Genomic DNA, 26,619 nt, shown 5'->3' with positions numbered 1-26,619 from the left:
TAAACTTAAACTATATAGTTAGGTACATTGTTATTAACTTAATTAGGGTACTCCTAAGGCTTAGGAAGAGCCACACTCAAGGGGCCAAAGAGCCGCATGTGGCTCGAGAGCCGCAGTTTGCCGACCACGGGCGAGAAATGAAGAGACATGATCAAGGTACATGTGTGAGTTGTCACAGTCTGATCTAGAACCTTTATTTCCTAACTCCTGGCCCACAGCTTTGGCCAAGTAGGGATACACAACCAGGTGTGTTAGATTCCAAGACGTGCTCTCAAGTGCGGTGATATATAAGGCCAGGAAATTATCTCACTTCCATTTGTTTTGTTTATATACTTATTCCAATTTTTATTTCCAGATTTCTGTCTTAGTGTTGGGTATCTGGTTTTCTTTGAATGGCATTGTTTCAAGATTGATTTTCATTTGTGTTGCAGTTAGGAATCTGAAGTAAACAAGAAAGTATGATGTCTTCAGCGTGGTCTGAATATACCATTGGTGGGGTGAAGATTAGCTTTCCTTGTAAAGCTTATCCATCCCAGCTTGCTATGATGAATTCTGTAAGTATTTTTCAGCAGTTATTTGAAGTTACTAAGATATCTATGTCTGTAAGTCATAACATACATTGAGTCTGTGACTACGTTTATTTTCTCAGATAGTAAATGGATTGAAAACATTTGCTGGGTTCATTGAAGAACAGCTAACCTTTGGAAAAATATTACTGATCCCTGCTAAACTGTATGTGTCCATGGTTAGTTATGAGGCAAAGGAGAACATTCTGAACAAAGTTCTCAGCTCATTTGGAACTTTTACTTTACAGAATTACTGCTTTTTACAAAGTATTTATTGTCTTCCACATGGTGTACTCTAGTTCCTACCGTAATTTTTTGAAGATATTTCAGTCATATGGAAACAAACTTTAGTTTACCAACTTTCCGACTTTGTTATATTTTAATATTTTGCCATATTTGCTTTATACCTTGTTTATAAATAACAGGATTACTAGTATCCTGAATTTTTTCTTTTTCTTTCCTAGCATTGCTTTAATACATTTATTATGTATGTATCCAGTTAATTTACATATTTTTGAACTTTGCACAATGATATCATACTATACCTCTCTTTCTGTAGAACTTGATTTTTTTTTTCTTAACATTATTATTATTATTTTAATAGATTTTAGAGAGAGGAAAGGGGAGAGACGGGGAGAATCATCTATCAGTTGCCTCCCACACGTCCTGATCAGGGATCGAACCTGCAACCTTTGTATGTGCTCTGACCAGGAATTGAACCTGCCAATTTTTGGTGTACCGGACGATGTTCCAACCAACTTTGCCATACTGGCCAGGGCTGCTTAACATTATTTTTTTATTTTTTTAAAGGGGAGAATGATGGTTTTTATTTTTATTTTTAAAAATATATTTTATTGATTTTTTACAGAAAGGAAGGGAAAGGGATACAGAGTTAGAAACATTGATGAGAGAGAAACATCGATCAGCTGCCTCCTGCACACCCCCTACTAGGGATGTGCCCGCAACCAAGGTACATGCCCTTGACCAGAATCGAACCTGGGACCCTTGAGTCCGCAGGCTGACGCTCTATCCACTGAGCCAAACCGGTTACGGCAACATTATTTTTAAGATGTAGCCCTGGCCTTTCCAGCATGGCTCAGTGGTCGATCTATGAACCAGAAGGTCACGGTTCGATTCCCAGTCAGGGCACATGCCTGGGTTGCGGGCTCAGTCCCCAGTTTGGGGCATGCAGGGGCCAGACGATCAATGATTCTCTCTCATCATTGATGTTTCTCTCTCTCTCCCTCTCCCTTCCTCTCTGAAATTAATAAAAATATACTAAAAAAAAAAAGATGTCACCCTGTTGATTGTTAATCCATTTTAATTGCTTTATTGGATTCCATTATATGAATACCAGAATTTTTTTTGGTACATTATCCCTCTGATAGACATTTGAATTGTTTACATTCTTTTGCAATTATAAACAGTGTTGCTATGAACTTTCTTATGCATGTTTCCTTCTGATGGAGAGAGACCCTAATGAAAGAAATTGTTTATTGATTTTTTTAATTGTTTTTGTGTCCATAGATTGTCAGAGGATTAAACAGTAAGCAACATTGTTTGTTGGAAAGCCCTACAGGAAGTGGGAAAAGCTTAGCCTTACTTTGTTCTGCTTTAGCATGGCAACAATCTCTTAGTGGTAAGTAGCTGATTGCTATCTTCAGGTTGCTTATTGGGACCTGAAAAAATATAATGAAGTACTTTTAATTCAGAATGATTCATCTGTATTCTAGCTAACTTAGTATTCTCTTTTAAGATCTTTCTTTATGATGTTATTATGTCTTCCAAAGGAGTTTCAATATGGCAAAATATGTTCAATTAATCCCCAAACAAATTTGAACATAATGTAGTTTTTTATTTGATGATTCAGAGTATATATAAGAATCTTGGCATGCTTATTATTATCAAAACTAGAGGCCCGATGCACGAAATTCGTGCAAGGGGCTTGGCCCTCGCAGCTGCGGTGTCTTGCCTCAGCCCTCGCAGCCTCGGCGGTTGTCCGGCTGTCCGGTCTAATTAGCAATTACACTTTTATTATTATAGTTAATTATAATTTTTATGTAAAAGATGCAAGAAATGGGTCTGTCATGATGCCATCATAGGAATAATTGTGTGTGTGTGTGTGTGTAGGTGTGTGTGTGTGTGTGTGTTTTGTTTATTTTTTGAGTAAATCCTGTGGTATATTTGCTTATCTGTCCATTTCTCATAACATTAAAACATGGAATATATAAAAAGGAAAACATTCTAGTTGATCTTTCTACTTGTCTGGGTACCAGATAAGCATTTGTTGTAAAATTGTTTGTATGAATCTATATTATTTTTCATTACATTTACTTTATTTGCAAAAAAATGCCTAGTAATATTTACTTTTATGAGACTGTCTAATACACATAATGAATCTGAAGTACCATCTTGTATACATTTTAGTTACATAATTAGATTGCTTTGACCTAAAGTGTTAGCAGAATTTAAAAGTAAGCATGGGTGTGTATGTATATGTATGTATATGTGTGTGTGTGTGTGTATGTGCATGTATATATGTATGAATATATAATGTTTTTTAAAAGGAAATGTTTGTGTTACTGATAACATTATTAAATATTAAAAATGAAAAGTAAATATTTTATAAGCTTTTGGTTGTCCGTTTTGATTCTTTCTGATGTTAAATTAATCTTTGGGGGAAAATGAGATTATCTTAACTTAAAATTTTAATGAGATTCTGGAAAATAGAATTAGTAGTATTTCTGTAGTATAGAGAGGAAAATAATGTCAGTACTCTTTAGAGAAAATAAATTACTCAGCTTTTTTTATATCTATGAATTGTATATTGAAACACACAGGCACATAATGTAGATATTGCAATTTTGTATTATATTAAAGTATTAAAAATTACCTGTTTTATTTAATTTGAATATTGACTTTAAAGTGTATTTTGATACATGTATCATAATTGCTACATGATGAAACATGTTTCTGTTTGAAATAGAAGTATAATGTGGGAATGATTTACCCTTATGTGTTTACATTATTATTTAACATATTGAACTTTCAAATTCTTGATTAAGGGAAATAACAGTAATTAAGATATTTTAGGTCTTTATTCCATGATTGATATTTTAATAAATCTCAATATAAATTAATACTTGCATTGTTGTGCCTTTATTACATTATTGATTTTTTATAATTAGATTTTAATAACTTATGTAAATAACACGATAACTTCTCTACATGTTTCTGGCATAAGTGTTTCTTTGCTGTCCCAAATTTGATGTCCAGATTTCCCAGGTACTTTTTCAGTTTTAGCACAAAAAGTGTTGCATCCTGGGATAGCTCCCAATCCTGGGCAAATTGGGGTGTTTGCTTACCCTAACTGCATAGAAAGATTGAGTTAAAAAAAATTAGAAATATTATAAATAGAAGTTCTTTTATTTTTTAGGAAAGCCAATGGATGAAAGCTTAAGTAAAAAAGCTGAAGTATCATTGTCATGTTGTTGTACATGCCATTCAAAGAATTTTACAAACGATGACATGAACCAAGGAACTTCACATCATTTCAATAGTCCAAGTACACCACCTTCTGAAAGAAATGGCACTTCATCACCTTGTCAAGGTAGTTCATATTTTGCTGGGGTCTGTTAGTATCTGTAACAGAAGCCTTATTTATTGCTGTTATGAGACCTTATTTAGATAAATTTGGTTAGCATAATTGATTATGTACTTCTACATATATTCTCTGCAATTATTTTAGATAATTCATAGAGTGGTCAGAAATCCTTGGATTATTTTATTCTGGGCTTGACTTTTCATTTATTCAGACATTTTGCTAGCTTAAATTAGTTTTTGAAGGCAAGGCAGAATAAATGATGTTCAGAGACTGATGTTATTTGTAGGCAATATTATTAATTATATGGTAGAATTTCATAAAACATATTAATTTGTATTGTAAGACAAACTCTAATCCGCCTCATTTATTCTTGATAAATTTGCCTGATCTTCTGAGGTTAGTATTCTACTAAAAAAATACAGTAATGCTCTAATGGGATCTTCTTTATAGGTTACCATCTTCTTTTCCCTGTCTGCCTTGAGATTCTCTCTTTGTTGTTAGTTTTTGACAGTTTTAATATAATGTGCCTGGGAGAAAGCCTTTTTGGATTGAGATAATTAGATGTTCTGTTAGCTTCTTGGATTTGAGGACCCAGTTCTTTCTATAGGTTTGGGAAGTTCTCATCAATTATTTGTTTGAATAGGCTCTTCATTTCCTTCTTCCTCTTTTCTTCTGGTATACCCATTATTCTTTTTTTTGTTACTGTTGTTAATCCTCACCCAAGGATATTTTTCCCATTGGTTTTTATGAAGAGTGGAAGGAGGGAGAGAGACAGAGAGAAACATTGATGTGAGAGAGACACATCGATTGGTTGCCTCCCGAATGCACCCCGACCAGGGCCAGGATTGAGCCTGCAAACGAGGTACCTGCCCTTGACCAGAATCGAACCCAGGACCCTTCAGTTTGCAGGCCCACACTCTATCCACTGAGCCAAACCGTCTAGGGCCCCATTATTCTTATATTTTTCCTTCTAATGAGTCAGATACTTCTTGAATCTTTTTTTTTTTTAACTCACGATTCTCTCTCTACTTCCACCTGAGTAATTCTAGATTTCTGTCTTCAGTATCACTAATTCTTTCTCCCATCTGGTCTGCTCTATTTCCTAAGCTGACTAGTTCTTTCTTCATCTCATTTATTCAGTTCTTCAGTTCCAGAATTTCTGTTTGGTTCCTTTTTTTTTTTAAGTTTCAATCTCTTTGGTGAAATAACTGTTAAGTTTTGAGAGTTTCTTTATATATTTTGAGTACATGTTTTTTAAAAAAATGTAGTTGTAGGTTTACTTTAGGTTTAAGATGCATTTCGAGTTAATTTTTTAATATGGTGCAAGGTATGGATCCAAGTTCATTTATTTTCATATGGATATCTAATTATTTAGCATCATTTATCGAAAAGGCTATCCTTTGTCCACTGCATTGCCTTTGTAAAAAATCAGTTGTCAATTACAACTTTCATTTTAACATTATTGTGAGTTAGAGTATGTAGAATTTTCTCTTGAAGAATCAGATGGCATAAATCATGGTTGTATTCTGATACTCTCTTTATATTTTCAAGTAAATTCTTTAATAAGATGTAACCTAAATACATAAAAGTGCACAAATTCTAAGTGTATAGTTTGAAGAATTTTCACAAAGTAAACACACTAATGTACTCCCATCTAGATAAAAAATAGGATATGACCAACACTTCTCATCCTCTTCGTTGGTCACCTTTCCACAGGTAATTGCTATCTTCCCTTCTGTCACCATTAGTGAGCTTTGCCTTTTTATAGAAATGAAATTATATCCATCTACTTTTGCTTAATGTTGTACTATGAGATTTATTTGTGTATTGCATATAGTGGTACTTATTGCTATATATTATTTTCTTCTATGAATATACTGCAATTTATTAATTTATCTTTTTTTTTTAATTTTCTTTTTTTTTTTTTAATTAAATCTTTATTGTTCAGGTTACATTTGTTCCTCTTTTTTTCCCCCCATAACTCCCCTCCTCCCAGTTCCTGCCCCACCCTCCGCCCTCACTCCCCACCCACTGTCCTCATCCATAGGTGCACGATTTTTGTCCAGTCTCTTCCCGCATCTCCCATTTCCCTTTCCCCCCCAAGAATAGTCAGTCCATTCCCTTTCTATGTCCCTGATTCATTATAATCACCAGTTCATTCTGTACATCAGATTATTTATTCACTTGATTCTTAGATTCACTTGTTGATAGATGCATGTTTGTTGTTCACAATTTGTATCTTTACCTTTTTCTTCTTCCTCTTCTTAAAGGATACCTTTCAGCATTTCGTATAATACTGGTTTAGTGGTGATGAACTCCTTTAGCTTTTCCTTATCTGTGAAGCTCTTTATCTGACCTTCAATTCTGAATGATAGCTTTGCTGGATAAAGTATTCTTGGTTGTAGGTTCTTGGTATTCAGCACTTTGAATATTTCTTGCCATTCCCTTCTGGCCTGCCAAGTTTCTGTTGAGAAATCAGCTGACAGTCGTATGGGTATTCCCTTGTAGGTAATTGAGTCTCTTTCTCTTGCTGCTTTTAAGATTCTCTCTTTGTCTTTTGCTCTTGGCATTTTAATTATGATGTGTCTTGGTGTGGTCCTCTTTGGATTCCTTTTGTTTGGGGTTCTCTGCGCTTCTTGGACCTGTAAGTCCATTTCTTTCACCAGGTGGGGGAAGTTTTCTGCCATTATTTCTTCAAATAGGTTTTCAATATCTTGCTGTCTCTCATCTTCTGGCACCCCTATTATTCTGATGTTGGTACGCTTGAAGCTGTCCCAGAGGCTCCTTACACTATCTTCGTATTTTCGGATTCTTTTTTCATTTTGCTTTTCCGGTTGGGTGTTTTTTGCTTCTTCGCATTTCAAATCTTTGGCTTGATTCTTGCGCTCCTCTGGTCTGCTATTGGGTGTAATATTCTTTATTTCAGAGCGTGTATGCTTAATTTCTAGTTTCTTTATCATAGCATCGAGGGTCTCATTAGTTTTCGTGAGGCTCTCCAAAAGTTTATTGCAAGCCCTCAAAATTGCGTTTTTTAGCTCTATATCCTCCATTTCTGTCATGTTTTTTTGTCTCCGCATTTTTTATGCTTTCTTGGTGCACCCTCTAGTGGTCTTTGTGCGCAGTCTTGTTCTAGTTGAGCCTTGATTGTTGTAGTTAATACTAGAGGGATTTGACCACCAGGCCGACTGGCTGTGTGAATCAGCTGTGTCTGCCGCGGAAAACTTCTGTCCTCTGGGGAGGTGCTAATCTAGCCTTTGCCTGAGGCGATCCGGCAAATGGCTCTGCGCAGGGCTTGGGCGGGGCGGGCTCAACAGGGCGGGCGGAGGGAGCCGTTATGGTGCCCTCAGTCCTGTTCCCAGAGGCTCTGCTTCTCAGAACCCCCGGAACCGCTGCAAACCTCGGAGGGAAAGCTGCCTTCCAACTGATGCCAGACACTCCCGCTTCTCCCGTTTGGGTCCGAGTCCCCAGCGATTCGCCCGTATCTGGAGCTCAGAGTCTGAGACTCCCCCCTGACCGAAAACGACAACCGCGCTCTCAGCCACCAGCCCGCTTTGCGCGCGCACCTCCGCACCTGAGTTTTTTCCACACTGCGCCTCCTCTGAGCCTCGGTGTGCTGTTATTTTTCCTTCTAGTTGAAGAGTCTCTCCTCAGCCAGCCTTCCTGTGGTTCTGGGTGATGTCTGTTCCGTCTTTTAGTTGTATTTTTGAAGTGGTTGTTTGCGGCAGCAGTCTCCGGTGTTTACCTATGCTGCCATCTTGGTCTCTCTCTATTAATTTATCTTATAGTTGTTAGACATTTGGGTGGTTTCTGCATTTGGTTATTAATGCTATTTTGAACATTCTTTTTTAAACATATGGACATATATATATATATATTTTTTTAGATGTATTTTTATTGATTTTTCAGAGAGGAAGGGAGAGGGAGAGAGAGAAATGTCAATGATGAGAGACAATCATTGATTGGCTGTCTCCTGCATGCCCCCTATTGGGGTCTGAGCCAGCAACCCAGGCATGTGCCCTGACTGGGAATGGAACCCTGACCTCCTGGTTCATAGGTCGACACTCTATGATGTTCCTATGAGTCTATCTCTGAGTCACGCCAGCTGGGCAATTTTGAACATTCTTATTCATTCTGGTGCAAATAGGTATTTTCTACCAGATATATACTTAGTAATGGAATTGCTGGTCATAGTGTATGCATATGTTCAGTTATAGTAGTTACTGCCAATATTTTCCAAAGTGGTTGAACCTTTAGCACTTGGTATTTTCAGTCATTAAAAATTTTACCCATTTTGGTGCATGTGTCATGTTCTCATGAGTTTTAATTGGTATTTCGCTGTTGATTAATGAGGTTGAGCATCTTTTAGTATGTTTATTGGTCTTTTAAATATTCCTTTTATTAAACTGCATATTCTGGTTTTTTGCCCATTTTTGAATTGGGTGGTTTCTTATTCATTTCTAGGAGTTTTTTTAAAAAAAATATTCTGAATATATCTCATTTCTTTATAACTTTGTATTTTAAAGACTTAACCTTTTCAATAAGTTTCCTGCAAACTTCTCTGCTATAAAGAACATGAAGATAAACCTTTTTTGTATATGTAGATAATATGATTTTTATTTTAATGAATTGGGTGTTAATCTTTTTTGGCAGATGGCAGTTCAGTTTTTCTAAAACTAAATTATTGTTTATGGTAGCTATTCCCTACCCTTTAATGGGCCCATACAAATTTGCCCCTTGGTTTATTTGGGGCAAGGTTTCTCAAACAGGGCACTATTAACATTTTGAATTGGATCATTCTTTGTTGTGGGACTGTGCTGTGCATTGTGGGATATTTAGCAGCATCTCCCAGGCCTCAACCCACTAGATGCCAGTAGTTTTCCTGCTGTCTCCTGCCTTTGCTGACAACAAAAAATGTCTCCAGAGATTGCTCAATGTTCCTGGTGTGGGGATAGGGTGTTAAAATGGTCCCAGTTGAGAACCACTATGCTAGTTTGTTTTGTGGGTATTTTACCAATTTGCCTGCAAATTGCGGAGCTCAAAATTACATGTCTTTCTAAAATATATGTGGGAATGCAAAGGGCTAAGAATAATAGCCAAAGACACTCTTGAGAATCTGGTCAAGGTGAGAAGACTTAATCTATGGGATAGGCCAGTGGTTGGCAAACTGCGGCTCACGAGCCACACGCGGCTCTTTGGCCCCTTGAGTGTGGCTCTTCCACAAAATACCACGTGCAGGCGTGCATGTACAGTGTGATTGAAACTTCGTGGCCCATGCGCAGAAGTCGGTTTTCGGAAAGGAGATAGACGAAACAAGTATACAAGACGAGTGTGGATGGGAGAGTTGGAAGGGGTCTACCTCAGCGAACGTACCTCAATCAGATTGAGGACGTTTTTAGCGAAGGCCAGCTTAGGAGTACCCTAATTAAGTTAATAACAATGTACCTGCCTGCATAGTTTAAGTTTAAAAAATTTGGCTCTCAAAAGAAATTTCAATCGTTGTACTGTTGGTATTTGGCTCTGTTGACTAATGAGTTTGCCGACCACTGAGATGGGCTGACTTACTATATATAAAGCTATAGTAATTAGAACACTTTGGTATTGGTGCAGTGTAGACCCATGGAAAACAATGGAGAACCCACATTCAGTTCCACATATAGCCAGAAAGTTTTTTGTTTTTTTTTTTTTAAATAGAAGTGCTCCTACAGAGTAGAGGGCAAAGGAGGGACTTTTCTATAAGTGGTACTGGGACTCTCAGATATTCCTATAGAAAAAAAATTGAAATTGTAGCCCTATTTTACTTCATACAGAAAAGTCCATTCTGTGTAGATTAACGATCTAGGTCTGAAAGGCAAAATTACGGTTTTAGAATTTTCGAATGATGTTCCTATGAGTCTTAGGAAAAAGCAAGGCTCGTAGCGGGGAAAGAATAGTGGTGGACCAAAGAAGGCCTAAGTTAGTGATGGTGAACCTATGACACGCGTGTCAGAGGTGACACGCGAACTCATTTTTTTGGTTGATTTTTCTTTGTTAAATGGCATTTAAATATATAAAATAAATATCAAAAATATAAATCTTTGTTTTACTATGGTTGCAAATATCAAAAAATTTCTATATGTGACACGGCACCAGAGTTAAGTTAGGGTTTTTCAAAATGCTGACACACCGAGCTCAAAAGGTTCGCCATCACTGGCTAAGTCTTTCATCCTGTTTTGGAAATTATAAGCAATTTTTCTTTAAAAAATACTGTCCTCAGAAAAAGCTTGAAAGCCAATGCTGTGTGTGGTATAGATTCACTTCGTTTATTCAGATAAACTTGTGTTTTTGAAAACAGTACTAGACCTGCCTACAGATCTTTCTGCCCTAATAGTCTGTAGATTCTTTAAGGCCAGGAACTGTTTCTTTTTCATGGTGTCTGGAATTGTTTGGGCTTGATAAAATAAATGCTTGTTTAGTGAATTCAAGGGAACTCATAGAGAAGAACAAAGAGGAAGGAAGGTACTTTTAAGAACACACATTTAGGGACAGGGAGAAACCAATGTATAGTTGGTTTAGGGATAGTTAAGAACAGTTTTACAGACATTAAGGAAAAAGGAAATGTGTTTGTTATCTTCCAGAAGACAGATTATTATGTTTGGCTTTATGCCTAAAGATTATGCTTATGTATTTTGGAGTCAGACAGCAGGAATTAGTCACATCCAGGCTCTGCCTCTTACTAGCTGTATGATACTGGCATGTTACTTGACTTTCTAAAAACCTAGTGTTCATATTTATACCAAGTGTACCGATTAATGCGGATTTTTTTCAATAGATGGAGTTACACATATGTTGATATATATGCAATTTGATATGTATGCTATTTTGTTGTATTGACAGCAAACTTCAAAACTTCATATGTCAAATTTGCTGAAGGTGTTAACATCATAGATATTTTTACACTTAAAAGTGTCGAATTTCATGCCAAAAAAAAGAGCATTTGCGGGAAGTTTTAATTCATTACTTTATTATGAAAAGTGCTGCTGAAAGTTATCGTATACTTCGGGAAGCTTATGATGAACATGCTCAATCTCAAGATACTTGTGAACCCTGGTTTAAATGCTTTAAAAGTGATGATTTCGATGTGCAAGACAAAGAACGGTCCAGGTCAACCGAAAAACAATTAAAAGCATTATTGGATGAAGATGCATGTCAAACTCAAAAATAACTTGCAGAAAAATTAAACGTTGCTCAGCAAACAATTTCCAATTGTTTATAAGCAATGGGAAATATTTCAAAGGAAGGAAAATGGGTGCCACATCAACTGAACGAAAGACAAATGGAAAACTGAAAAGTCATCAGTAAAATGTTGCTTCAACGGCACGAAAGAAAGTCTTTTTTGCATCGAATTGTGACTGGCAATGAAAAGTGGATTTATTTTGAGAATCCCAAATGCACAGAATCATGGGTTGATCCAGGTCAACCATCAACAAAGCTCTGTGTTTGGTGGGATCAGGAAGGTGTTAGTGTATTTTGAGCTTCTAAAACCAGGTGAAACCGTTAATACTGATCGTACTGACAACAAATAATCAATTTGAACCATACTTTGATCGTGAAACGACCAGAGTGTTCCAGAAGACATGGCAAAATAATTTTGCTTCATGATGATGCACCATCACACACTTCAAAATCAGTTAAAGACACGTTAAAAGATTTTGCCTGGGAAGTATTAACTCACCCTCTGTATTCACCAGACCTTGCTCCTTCAGATTACCACTTGTTCCAATCGATGGCACATGCGCTTTCTGAGCAGCACTTCAAAACACACGAAGATGTGGAAAATTGGGTCTCTGAATGGTTTGCCTCAAAACAAGAAAAGTTCTATTGGGACGGTATCCACAAATTACCTGAAAGATGGGGGAAATGTGTAGCTAGTGATGGGCATTACTTTGAATAAAGCACTTTTGATGTTTCTCTTGAAATAATCGTGTTTTCTTTGATTACAAAATCCGCATTATTAACTGGTACACCTGGTAAAATGGGATGATGCTATTTGGTGAATTATAAGGTTGATGACCTTGAGAATGGGTTTTCAGGATTGTGGGATTAAAAGGTAGATTATAAGAGCTTAATTTTACTATATTTTTAATCCTAACAAACAGAAGCTTAGTAAGAAAGTGACATTTGAGACATGTAAAGAAATATTTTTATAGAAATGAAATACATTTTCTTGAGAGAGTCTTACAGTTATATTTTTTAAAATCACATTGGGAGTGGTATACAAAAGTATAAACCTGTTAAATCAAAATTGGACTTGCTTATTGAAAACATATTTCTCAAAATGTTGGCTATATTTTGTTAAAGTAATCTGGTAAAAAAGTGCTTTTAAACATGTTTAGCAATTCATTTTTTAAAATATGTTAATTTCTAAAATAAGTCTACATCTTGATTCCAATTTTTTCTTAGGAAAACTGCATAAGTGTAAGTTATTTATGCTGATTTTTTAACTTCTTTTATAAGACTCGCCTGAAAAAACTACGCTGGCTGCAAAATTATCTGCCAAGAAACAGGCATCCCTATACAGAGATGAAAATGATGATTTTCAAGTAGAGAAGAAAAGAATTCGATCCTTAGAAACTACACAGCAGGTAAACAGTTTATTGGCAGTGAAATAATCCCATTAGTTATAGCTGAACAAGGCTGTCAGATATCAATCTAGTTTTCAGTGTCCCTTGTGGAGATTAGTGGGGTCACAGATGTAAAGTAAATGGTAAATTGTTGTAATTGAATTTTAGCTAGTTACTCATTACAATGGAGTTTATTATAAAAGACTAGAGGCCTGGTGCACAAATTCGTGCATCAAAGGGGTCCCTTGGCCTGCCTGGCCTGCAGGATCAGGCCGAAACTGGCTCTCCAGTATTCCCCAAGAGGTCCCGGATTGCAAGAGGGCGCAGGCCAGGCCAAGGGACCGCACCAGTGCTCGATTGGGGCTGGGAAGGGACCGTGGGAGGGCTCCAGGTTGTGTCCGGCTCGTCTCGCTCAGTCCCAATTGGCCAGACCCCAGCAGCAAGCTAACCTACTGGTCGGAGCATCTGCCCCCTGGTGGTCAGTGTACATCATAGCGAGCAGTTGAGCTGCCTTAGCGTATCATTAGCATATTACACTTTGATTGGTTGAAAGGACAAGTGGACACTTAGCATATTAGGTTTATATTATATAGGGTTACTTACAATCAATGTCATTAAAGTGAAACTGCATGATGCTTACTTATATATGAGGAATTTGATAATAAAATATTTACTTAGGGCATATATTAATAATAGAGCTACTTTGTACGTTTTAACTCCTCTGTTGTTTTTATCTAATAATGGCATATTTTTTGTCCAGAATTCCTTTTATATGAATATTTATATCATGGATACTTTTGGTATTGGTAGTTTTAATATATTTACAAGGTTTACTTTTATTTACTGAGTTTTTAATATCAATACAGGATAAAATTTTTCTAAAAATTATTGAAAGGCCTAAATTACTAGATAATTTAAATGACAGTACTTTTCATAGATGAATACCATGTTTTCTCATAGAGTTTATGGCAGTGAGATGGGGAGGCTGGGACTTTTAATAGCCTTAATTACAAATAAAAAGGGTATTATTTAATCAGCATGTCATTTGCACGTAATTGAATATTTTTAATTGAATATATTAAAAAAGTTTTTGCATTCTTATGTAGTTTACTTACCATCTTTAACTTTCATAATTAAACCATTTTTAGAAATAGAATGAACTAGTTTATTTTTAGAAAAACACCAATTACAAATGAAGTGTGAATCTTTAGAAAATTCCCCCTCCCCCTCAAAAATGTGTACATAGAGTTGGATGTTGTGAGGTAGGACTCAACATATAACACTTATCCTTGACTTCTTTGGGTCTCATTTCTTTTTTGGTAGGAATGGGATCATGAATAGAAATGCCCCTCTCCCTTTTATAATTTAAGTAAATAGGGTTTTGGCAAGTAGAAAAAAAGGATAGACTGGAAAGCAAACTTAGTGGTATTTATGAAAGAAATTTAGTCAAATACAACTTAGATTATCAACTATCTAGTAAAAGTAATAGTAACCAAGCAATTCTGTCAAGAAGGAAATTATGAATATCTACATTTAAATTATTTTGAGTTTTAATTTCCAATGAGGTTTCCACTTTATTTGCTTTTTTACTTTCCAGTTAGATATGTAATTTGGACTTTGCTATAATACTATACTTGGTGTCCATATGGTGGAACTATTTTATGAGAAGATCATTTTTCAGTACCATAGTTTTGACATATCACTAATTAAAGCTATTTTGGTTAGGATTAAGGAGGTATTACTATATTTTACTTAGGTCTTGTAATAAGGTGCCTGTTTGTGTTTTTAAAAATTATTTGATTATCGTCGGTTAGAAATAGTCATTTTTTAAATGCTGAAAACAAACATAGCTATTTGGACCTTGGGGGACAACTAACCTGCTCAAACTTTTTTTTTTCCTTTTTATTGGGGCGACTCTGGTTAACAAAAGTATACAGATTTCAGGTGTACAGTTCCACAATACAACATCTGTACACTATTGTTGGTTCACCACCCCAAGTCAAGTCTTCTTTCATCACCTTTTATCCCCCCACCCTTCCAGCCTGCTCAAACGTTTACTTTATTTTAAACTTTATTTTGGTCCTGTGTTTACAGATTAGAAAACGGCATTGTTTTGAAAAGGAAGTACACCATTTTGATACAAAAGTTGCTTCAGGAAAGACCACAAAACTCAACTCTCCATTAAGAAAGATAAACTCCTTTTCTCCACAAAATGTATGTATTTATGCCATTGTTTAGTTTAAAGAAGGAGAATGTGGAATTTGTTAAATCCATGTTTGAAAAAGGAAGAATAGTATAATGCAAAGAAAAGTAGAAAACCACTCAGAAGTTCTAAGTGCTATCACATCTCTGCTACTAATATATGCGATAGTAAATCCTATCCTCTCTGTGCTCCCTTTTCATCATTTGTAAAATGTAAGAATGGGACTAGAAAGAGATCTGAACGTTTTTTGCCTCGTCAATATTCTTATGTTTGTGAACTCTGCTTCCCTAAAGTTCTTTCAGTGTCCTTAGAGCAGCAATTCTCAAGAAGTAGTGGTTGGGCAGCATAATAGTACTGTGTGTATACTAGTATACTCAACCACCCACAATTCAGCTGTCCGCTTGGTGTTCCTGAGAGGACAGTGGGTGTCAGGGAGGGGCTATCTCACTGTCCCCCATCCCAGGCCCTGGCTTCCTTTGCAGGGCATGACAGCAGAGTCAGAGTTCTCTGGGTTAGAGGGAAGGCACATCATCAGATCATGGCGCTCTGGAGATTTTTTTAAAAATATATTTTATTGATTTTTTACAGAGGGGAAGGGAGAGGGATAGAGAGTTAGAAACATCGATGAGAGGGAAACATTGACCAGCTGCCTCCTGCACACCCCCCACTGGGGATGTGCCCGAAACCAAGGTACATGCCCTTGACCGGAATCGAACCCAGGACCCTTCAGTCCGCAGGCCTACGCTCTATCCACTGAGCCAAACCGGTCAGGGCTGGAGATTCTTAAGATGTTTTTCAGGTGCTCTGTGAGGCCAAAAGTATTTTCACAGTAATATTAAGATGTTATTTGCTCTTAATTTTTTTTTTTTTTTTTTTTACTGTCTTGACATTTACACTGATGCAGAAGCAATGCTGGGTAAAGCTATTGGTGACTTAGCACAATAAGATAGTGGCACCAACCTGTACTAATAGTATTTTTCTTCATCATTAATATACAGTTTTTTAAAAAGCCAGTTTTACTTAAGAATGCCCTTGATGAAGCAGTAAAAATTACTGTTTATCAAATCTCAGTGCTTGAGATTTTTAACATTCTGTGTGAAGAAAGGAGTGGTGCTCATGAAACACTTTTGCCTACAGGAATACAATGATTGTCTTGAGGAAGGACACTGGTGGTAGGATAGTTTGGATTGTGAGCTGAACTAGCCACTTTTTTTACGGAACATCATTTTTACTTGAAAGAATGACTGATAGACTATGGTAATTTTTCTTCTTTATTTTAATAGCTACAGTGATTTTTTTAAAAAAAATTTTATTACTCTTTTTCTGCTCTTTATTTTCAAATTTTCTTTTTAAAAAATAATTTTTATTTTTCAATTACAATTGACATACAACATTATATTAGTTTTAGGTGTACAACCCAGTGATTAGACATTTATATAACTTATGAAGTGTTCACCCTGATAAATCTAGTATCTATTTCACACTATACAGGGACTGTTCTTTCCTCATTGTATAATATTTCTTAATCTTTAACAGAGTGGCATATTATAAACCACAAAAATTTTTTCTGTTAATTCTGGAATAGGTGATTTCATAAAGAAGTAGAAGAAAACTGTTTCATAAGATTTAATATTTATTGTATTACAGCTTCTGAAATTAGTTTATCACCAAAATTCTTAAAGTAATTTAAAAAATGCATTCTGTATTTTGGAACTTTTCTTATGTTGACAGTTTATATGACTCATATTTTATGTATTAGATTTTAATCTATCATATAAAGATCTTTTTAAAAATATATATATTTTATTGATTTTTTTACAGAGAGAAAGGGAGAGGGATAGAGACTTAGAAACATTGATGAGAGAGAAACATCAATCAGCTGCCTCCTGCACACTCCCTACTGGGTATGTGCCCGCAACAAAGATGCATGCCCTTGACCAGAATCGAACCTGGGACCCTTTAGTCCGCAGGCTGACGCTTTATCCACTGAGCCAAACCGGTTAGGGCGTTATCATATAAAGATCTTAAATAAGGTAATTTGAGGGACTTGTACAAGTACCATTTCTTTTTAGGACCTGTTCCTTCAAATGGGAGGAAAAGGATGGTGGGACTAGATTTAGTATACCTATATTTCATTTAGATGTAACAGCTCTAAATTCTAAGGATGCTTTTCCTATTTTGATTCCTATAAGATGCTATTAGGGAGGGCGGTATTTATTTTTTAAAGGAATGGTTATTTGGATTAATAAATAATGGTTTCATTCGCTTATCCCTACAAAGATATAAATGTTGTAATCTTCATACATTTGAAATCTGCAGTTGTATTATTTTTTTTAAACATTCCTTCATAAATTAAATGACTTTTGTCTTCCACTAAATTTGACATTAAAACTTTTTAGATTTTTCTTTCAAATTTTCTCAGTTTTTAGTAAAATAATTTGGTTCCCATCCTGTGGATTGGAGAATTGGATAGTTATCTTTTTACCTTCCTATCATTTCCAGTCTCCTCATTGTCTCTTCAATTCAGAAAATGGTGTCAATACCTCCTCTCTTATTTGAATTACCTTCCATGGTCACTGGAATGGACATTTAGTTTCCTTTTTTGACTGCTAATTTATATGTTGAAGAACTAGTCTCCATGTGGTCAAAATATAGTTAAGAAAAACATTGTTTTTAAAAGTAGAACATTACCATTCTGATATTACTTTGTTCCACTATTTATAATCATTTTCTCTAGAATTTATTTGTATTGTTTCCATTCCTTTAGCAAATCCTCACAATGGGGGAGGTATTTTTACAGATACATTATTTTGCTTTTATTTGTTTTTTTATTAAATAAATGCTAACATTGTCTATATTCCTTTACAAAAGTGATACTTTTTTATTTTGTGGAGTGGTAGCATGTATTATTTTAATTTATTACTTTCGCCTAGTGTGTAGAAAAGACATAGGTCCAGCAGAGAGCGCTGTTGACCTTCAGATAAAGTATTGTTGGGCAAAACCTTGGACTTTTATTTTTCCTTTTTCATCTTAATTCCTGCCTTTTCTTTTTTTCTGTCTCTGTCTTTGACTCTATCTCTGTCTCTGTCTTTCTCTTCCACATTTTCTCATTCCCTTTCTTTCTCTTTCCCTCCCTCCCTCTCTTCAACATTTGGCATGTTCTCTAGGATCTCAGGAGAAAATGACCAATTTTCTCTGAAAAGTATTTTACAAATCATTTTCTCATAGTTTTAATTTACTTTTATTTAACATAACTGCTTATGTAGTGATATGATGTTTACTATGTGCCAGAAACTCTTCTAAGCACTGTAGAAATATTAATTTGCCTGATAAATACAGATTCATGTGAGTTAAAAGTTAGAATAAGGTCTTTTAACTTTTCTGTGAATTTGATAGTTTTCAAAATAAGACAAAAGAGCTTAATTCAAATTTTATATTAACTCTATGAAAAATGTCTTAATATATTCCCCAATGGCAGATGAAGAAATTAAGGCACAGAACATTTAAATAGGTTGTTTATGTCACAAAACTGATGAGTAGAGGCTGGTTTAAAATAAAACCCAGGCCATCAGCTTTAGAATTGATCCTCTCAACAACCTCACTATTCTGCCTCTGAATAAACTCTTTCAGATGATATTTGGGGAAAAGGTAGTTCATTTTTGTACAGTTACAGGTCATATTATATGCAATACCATGTAGACAATTCTTCTAACTTAGGTCCTCTTTTCAGTCTCTCAACATCCTGCTCTTTTCTTTACAATGTTTAACAAAGTTTATATACTTATTTGTAGGTTTAATTGTTTAGTTAGCCTCCTTGCCAGCATGTCCATAAGGACAAATATGATGTCTTTCTTGTTCACGTTTTTATAACCAGTATCTTGCACAGGACCCGTATCTAGTAGTCTTACATGTTTGTTGAATAAATGAATGAAAAAAAAAATGGCCAAAGTTAAAGATGTGCACAACTTGCCACTATTGTGGCTTACGGATTTTACTCAGATCCATATACTTAAGGAGGGGTGACCGTGCTATTAAGTAGAGGCAACTTAAAGCAGGTTTTAAAATGTTTTCTTTTTCTTCTATAGTTCATTTTGGTTGTAGCATACAAAAATAAAAGATCAAACAATGATTTCAGGGACCAACAGGCAAATTGGTGCTTAATATAAACAAAAGATTAGAAATAACTTTCGATTTCTGTAGCTACTCTCAGAACAAGTTGTTAAATAATATTACCAACTAGTTGAAGTATAATATATTCAAGGCAGACAAATTTTTGAACCAATTATATGCGAGACACTTAAGTAGATACATGGAACAGACTGACAGCTGTCAGTGGGTACAGGAGGACAGGATGAGAGAAGGTTAAGGGATTAGCCCAAGAACATATATGCATAACCCATAGACACAGACAACAGTGTGGTGATGTCCAGAGAGAAGCGGGGCTGGGTGGAGGTGAGCAAAGGGGGAGAAAATGGGGATATCTGTATTAGTGTCAACAAGAAAAATAAAGTAAAAAAAACCACCAGTAACCTGTATTTCATAAAGTTATCTTTATATATAAAAGGCTAAGTGACCGACTGACCGGCTGGCATATATGACGCACACTGGCAATTTAAAAATAAATGTTGACTTGTGCATGCGTGATAGATACATATAAAGCTCTCGCTGGCGCCAATCGAAAGTGTGTGTTTCGATCTGTCATTGTCGATTGTGAATTTGGAATGCCATAGATTACTAAGAGAAATTATTAATTTGAATGTTGCATTTGGTGGGAAAGTTCTTCTCAGAGATTTTCAACAATGTCTCAGTGTTGTGCTGCATGCTATGCGATCAGCCATAGTACAAATGAATTTTTAAAAAAATATTGTTTTATTGATTTTTTACAGAGAGGAAGGGAGAGGGATAGAGAGTTAGAAACATCGATGAGAGAGAAATATCGATCAGCTGCCTCCTGCACACCCCCTACTGGGGATGTGCCTGCAACCAAGGTACATGCCCTTGACCGGAATCGAACCCGGGACCCTTCAGTCCACAGGCCGATGCTCTATCCACTGAGCCAAACTGGTCAGGGCAGTACAAATGAATTTAAAGTACTGTAGTGTTTGGGGATGTTTCAGACAATTGTCTCTTAAAACAAATATGAGATCAGAGGATTCCGCTTATAGCGAATGGTTAGTAAAACTTGGAGATGGCAAACTTGATAGCAGTTTTCATTTAGGAATGGATATTATTGAAATCCCCCATGAAATGGTTTGTAACAGATCTATTATTGAAGCCACCTTTGGAAATAGTATATCTATAGATAATATTAAAAATATATCTAAATGTGATTCTTTGTCCTAAAAATGAGCACGTTCATAAATTAAATGAAGAAATTTTGGATATACTCGATGGAGATTTTCACACCTGTTTGAGTGATAATCCCATCGATTCAACTGATGATGTTGAAAAGGAAAATTTTCCCATCGAATTTCTTAATAGTATCACTATTTCGGGAATGCCATGTCATAAATTAAAATTGAAAGTGGGTGCAATCATCATGCTACTGAAAATCTTAATAGTAAATGGGGTCTTTGTAATGGTACTAGATTTATTATCAAAAGATTGTGACTTTACATAACCGAAGCTGAAGTATTAACAGGATCTGTGGAGGAGAGGTTGTTCAGATTCCAAGAATTGATTTGTCCCCATCTGATGCTGGCCTCCCGTTTGAATTAATTCGAAGACAGTTTCCCGTGATGCCAGCATTTGCGATAACTATTAATAAATCACAAGGATAAACTCTAGACAGAATAGAAATATTCCTACCTGAACCCGCTTTTGGACATGGTCAGTTATATGTTGCTTTCTCTCGAGTTCGAAGAGCGTGTGATGTTAAAGTTATAGTTGTAAATACTTCATCACAAGGGAAATTAGTAAAGCACTCTGAACGCGTTTTTAATCTTAATGTGGTATACAGGAAGATATTAGAATAAGTTTAATAAATTTATCAGTCATTGTTTTTATCAATGTTGTTTTTATATCATGTCTTTGTTGTTATGTTATTGTTTATTAATCAATTTCTATATTATTTTCATATACATTTTACTAATTTTCTTTAATCTCTGACACTTCTATTATAGAGAAAGGGCGAATAGCGATATTAAAACATTTTTTCTAGTTAATTTCCTTTCAGTGTGCACGAATCTGTGCACCAGGCCACTAGTTAATAATGATATGATGATAGCTTTTTGAAATATATATTTGTACCAGTTAATTTATGTTTTCTCATTTAATTTTTATATCAGCACTGTGAGGAAAATTGAGCAGATATTAGTCCCATTTTACACATAAGAAAATTGAAGCTAGAAAATATTAGATTATTTGACTATGGTCATACTGCATGTAAATAGTGGAACCATAATTTGAGCCTACTTCTAAAATTGAGTGAATATGGATTCATGATTATAAATGGGGGAAAAAGAGAGCAAAGGAATGGCTAAGAAAAAAATGTTTTCTTGTTGGCTGGTGAGGAAAAAACAAAGTTACTGTGCAAAAGAAAATAGATTTTATTATTCAATACGCCTGGCATCAAAATATCTTCCTTTAAATAGTCAACCTACAATTGGGAAAATATTAAATTATCTTAAACATTTTTGTATTTTATCTACTAAAGAAGCAAAGGAAATTTAAAATTCAAATTAAAAAAAATTGTTTGAAAAACCTTTAACAATATAAACCAGTACAGAGTGAAAATTAAAGTATTTACTCTTAAAATATTGCTCCCACACCTTTTTCTGCCTCCCACAAGTAAACAGCATAAACACTTTTATGAGAATCTTTCTGAATTTTTGTATAAATTTACAACAGATATTTTTTATGGTTCTGTTATAGTTTACATTTTTAAAAAACATTTAACCCTCTTATTTATAGGGATTTATTTTAATATATGTATGAGGCCAGGCTCTAACTGTATTCTTTTCCAAATAGATGATCAGTTGTAGTAGAGTCAGCTAAAGTAATTTTTCCTGATATGAAGTTTTGCTATTATCATATACCAAATATATACTTGAATTGGTTCCTGGACCTTTTTTTGTTTCTCTTTAAATTTTTATTTTTTCAAAGTATGTATGTATTTTATCAGAGTCAAAGATTTCTACATGGCTTCCAACAAAAAGTAGTAGACCCTGCATTAGTTCTATTTTCCACCAGTTTCCACTATCTGAAGTCAATGATTTGAAATCATTTTACCTGTTTATTCTGATATTTATTTATTTGTTTAAAAAGAACATGCTTAACTGCTTTTCTCTTGAATTTTTGGTTTTAGATACCTTCTATTGCTTTCTTACTATTTTTTTCTAATTTCTTCATTACTTCTTCCCCTTAACCTTTCACATATTTGGTGTTTACCTTATTGTAATTTTGTCTATATCATAAAAACGGAACCAAATGTTATACTGTTAAGAATTTTTTTCCACAAACCAGGTTTTATTTTTTTTTCTAGTGCTAATCTTTGTCTTGTCTTGTAATATATGCAATTTTCTATATACTTGTAATTGTTTATATCCAAACTCTGATAGAACTTAAAATCTGTCTGTTCATTCAAATGCATCAGGTCAAGAATGTCCTTTTTTTAGACTCTTGGCATTTAGTGGAAATAATGTTTTTATGTTGAATTAGATATTTTTTAATGACATTGATATTTTTGTGTATGAAAGATTACCTGTTTTTTAGAGAAAATTTGGAAACCATCAAAATGTATAATTAAGTTATTAACATTAATTCTGAATTCAACTATTTTCTCTGTCAAACCATGATATTTTACTTATCTATTCTTATACACACACACACACATAATTAGTTATCTATTGCTGTGTAACAAACCAACCATTTATTTAGCTTTATATTCTGGGGGTCAGCAATTTAGGCTGGGCTCAGCTGGGCATTTCTTCTGCTGATCTCAGCTGGGCCACTCATGCGTCTATGGTCAGCTGCAAGTCAGCAAGGCAGCTCTGCTACAGGGGGTTGGTTGGCAGTCCACTGGGACATGGGGTGGGTATCTCATCATCCAGCAGGCTAATCCTGGTTTATGTATATAATATCCCCAGGATTCCAGGAGCAGCATAAGAATAAACCCCAATGTACAAATATATTTTGAGCTCCTCATTGTGTCATGTTTGCTAATGTCTCAGTCACCAAAGCAAGTCACATGGCCAAACCCAGATTCAGGGGGTGGAGTTAACCTCTTGGTGAGAAAAGTTACAAAGTGCCCTGGGCGATTTGGTTCAGTGGATAGAGCATCGTGGATAGAGCATCGGCCTGAAGGGTCCCAGGTTTGATTCCGGCCAAGGGCGCATGCCTGGATTGTGGGCTGGATCCCCAGTAGGGGGGCATGCAGGAAGCAGCCGATAATGATTCTCTCTCATCATTGATGTTTCTATCTCTCTATGCCTCTCCCTTCCTCTCTGAAATCAATAAAAATATATTAAAAAAAGAAGGAAAAAAGAGTTACAAAGTGACCTTGCAAAGGCATATTTGTTTTGGGGTTGCTCTAGGGTTTATAATTTGCATCTTAAATTTATCACTGTACTTTCAAATATTTTACTTCATATATAATGTGTAAGAACCTTCTACCACTATGTTTTCATTTACACTCTCATCTTTTGTGCAATTTTGTTATATATTTTACCTCTCTATATATTATGAACCACACAGTATTTTGTTACTATTTTTGCTTTAAATCATGTTATTTTTCTTTAATTTTTTATTGAGATGATTTTTATAGAGCGGTTAAAGATCACAGCAAAATTGAAGGGAAGATACATAAATTTCCCATATAAGTCCTACCTCCATCATCAACATCCCCCACCAGAATGGTGTATTTTAGTATGGTGATGAATCTGCATTGACACATTACAGTCACCCAAAGTCCATAGTTTACATTATGGTTCATTCCTGGTGTTGTACATATAATGGGTGTGGACAAATGCATAATAACATGTATCCATCATTGTAGTATCATTCAGAGTATTTTTACTGCCCTAAAAATCCTCTGTGTGCTGGCTATTCATCCTGTCCTTGTCTCCCTGAACCCCTGCCAACCACTGATTTTTTAATTGAATTTATTGGGGGTGACATTGGTTAATAAAATTATATAGATCAATGAATGGGAGCTCCTGTTGCTCCACATTCTTGCCAGTATTTAGTGATGTCAGCTTTCTGGATTTTGGCCATTCTAATAGGTATGTAGTCTCCTTGTTTTGATTTGCATTTCTCTGATGACATTATGACATGTTATGTTGAGCATGTTTTCATTTGCTTATTTGCCAACTGTATATTTTCTTTAGTGGGGTTTTTAATTAGGGTGAAAAAGTGAGGTGTCTAATAGGTCTAAAAGGATTTAAAAAGTCATTTTTTAAAAATGGTTTGTTTTCTTCTTGTTGATTTTTAAGTGTTCTTTGTATATTTTGGATAACAGTCACTTATTAGATGTATTTTTGTAAATATTTCCCCCCAAGAGAATGTTGTTTGTCCTCTTATTCTCTCTTTTAAAAAAAATATGTTTTTATTTATTTCAGAGAGGAATGGAGAGAGTGAGAGAGATAGAAACATCAATGATGAGAGAGAATCATTGATTTGGTGCCCCCTGCACACCCCGAACTGGGGATCGAGCCTGCAACCGGGCATGTGACCTTGACCGGAATTGAACCCGGGACCCTTCAGTCCACAGGCCGACACTCTATCCATTGATCCATTGAGCCAGACCAACTAGGGCATCTTCTTATTCTCTTAACATTGTCTTTTGCAAAGCAGAAAATGTTAATTATAACGAAGTCCAGCTTATCAGTTCTATCTTTTATAGATCATACCTTTGGTGTTGTATCTAAAGCCACACCCAAGATTATCTAGGTTTCCTTATGCTATCTTCTAAGAGTTCAATACTTTTGTATTTTACATTTAGGTCTATGATCCATTTTGACTTAAATTTTTGTGAAGGGTGTAAGGACTGTGTCTAGATTCATTTCTTTGCATGTGGATTCCAGTTCTTCCAGCACCCTTTGTTGAAGAAACGAATTTTGCTCCATTTTATTGCCTTTGCTCCTTTATTCAAGATCAGTTGACTATATTTATGTGGGTCTATTTCTGAGCTTTCTCTTCTGTTCCACCAATCTGTTTGTCAATTATTTTACCAATACCACAGTCTTAATTACTGTACTTTATAGTAAGTCTTAAAGTTGGACAGCATAATCCTCCAATTTTATTCTCCTTCAATATTCTTTAGCTAATCTGGGTCTTTCATCTCTCCATGTAAACGTTAGAATTAGTTTGTCAATATCCACAAAATTAGTTGCTGGGATTTTCACTGGGATTACATTAAATCTATAGGTCAAATAGGGAAGAACTGACATCTTAACAATATTGAGTTTTTCTATCCATGAACATGGGATGTTTCTTCATTTATTTAGTTCTTCTTTGATTTTATTCATCAGAGTTTTGTAGTTTTCCTTATATATATCTTATTTATATTTTGTTAGATTTATTTATACCTAATTATTTTGAGGATACTAATATAATTGGTATTGGGTTTTTAATTTCACACTCCACTTGTTCATTGCTGGTATATAGGAAAGTAATTGACACTTTACATTTAATCTTTATATCCTGCAACCTTGCTATTAATCACTTACTTGTTCCAGGAGTTGTTTTTTTAATATATTTTATTGACTTTTTACATAGAGGAAGGGAGAGGGATAGAGAGTTAGAAACATCGATGAGAGAGAAACATTGATCAGCTGCCTCCTGCACACTCCCTACTGGGGATTTGCCCGCAACCAAGGTACATGCCCTTGACCGGATTCGAACCTGGGACCCTTGAGTCTGCAGGCTGATGCTCTATCCACTGAGCCAAACTGGTTAGGGCTCCAGGAGTTTTTTTTGTTGATTATTTCTAATTTTCTATGTAGGCGATCATTCCATTAGTAAAGACAGTTTTATATCTTTCTTCCCAAGTTGTATACCTTATGTTTCCTTTTCTTGTCTTATGGCATTAGCTAGAACTTTCAGTATGATGTTGAATAGGAGTGGTGGGAGAGGACATACTTGACTTGTACCTGATCTTAGTGGGAAAGCTTTAAGTTTCTCACAATTAGGCATGCTGGTTACAATTGTGTGTTTTTTTTTTAGATTTTTTTTTTTTTTTTTTTTTTTTTTTATCAAGTTGAGGAAGTTACTCGCTACTCCTAGTTTACTGAGTTTTTATTATGAATGGGTGTTGGATTTTGTCAAATGCTTCTTCTATTGACATGATCATATGCATTTTCTTTTTTAGACTGTTGATGTTTAGACATTAATTGATTTTCCAATGTTGAACCAGCCTTGCACAGTTGTGGTCTGAGAGCAGACATTGTATGATTTCTATTTTTTAAAATTTGTTAAAGTGTGTTTTATGGCCCAGAATCTCAGGTTCCATCTGAGCTTGCGAAGAATGTGTATTCTATTGTTGCTGGATTAAGTAGTCTATAGATGTCACTTATATCCAGTTGATTGATGGTGTTATTGAGTTAGACTATGTCCTTACTAATTTTCTGCTTGCTAGGTCCATCCATTTCTGATAGAGGAAGCATTTTCCCTAAAGTTTACAATTTTCATTGGCTAGAATAGATTCTG

The 26,619-nt window shown here is 35.2% G+C and overlaps 1 protein-coding gene across 2 annotated transcripts in view; it reads left to right on the top strand.

Moving 5' to 3' along the window:
• Positions 1–26,619, top strand: part of BRIP1 (BRCA1 interacting protein C-terminal helicase 1) — a 138,282-nt gene that overhangs the window by 2,065 nt on the left and 109,598 nt on the right. For both annotated transcript variants that reach the window (XM_014531667.1, XM_014531671.1), the window contains exons 2-7: positions 432–554; positions 2,094–2,205; positions 4,003–4,176; positions 12,664–12,791; positions 14,865–14,984; positions 24,996–25,064. In XM_014531667.1, coding sequence (XP_014387153.1) covers positions 459–554; positions 2,094–2,205; positions 4,003–4,176; positions 12,664–12,791; positions 14,865–14,984; positions 24,996–25,064 — 699 coding nt within the window. In that variant the 5' untranslated portion in view covers positions 432–458. The remainder of the gene's footprint in view (positions 1–431; positions 555–2,093; positions 2,206–4,002; positions 4,177–12,663; positions 12,792–14,864; positions 14,985–24,995; positions 25,065–26,619) is intronic.

The sequence above is a fragment of the Myotis brandtii genome, unplaced genomic scaffold (assembly GCF_000412655.1).
Source record: "Myotis brandtii unplaced genomic scaffold, ASM41265v1 scaffold120, whole genome shotgun sequence".
Taxonomy (NCBI): Eukaryota; Metazoa; Chordata; class Mammalia; order Chiroptera; family Vespertilionidae; genus Myotis; species Myotis brandtii.
Note: the sequence above shows the minus strand (reverse complement) of the source record. Positions and strands in the feature narration are given on the sequence as shown.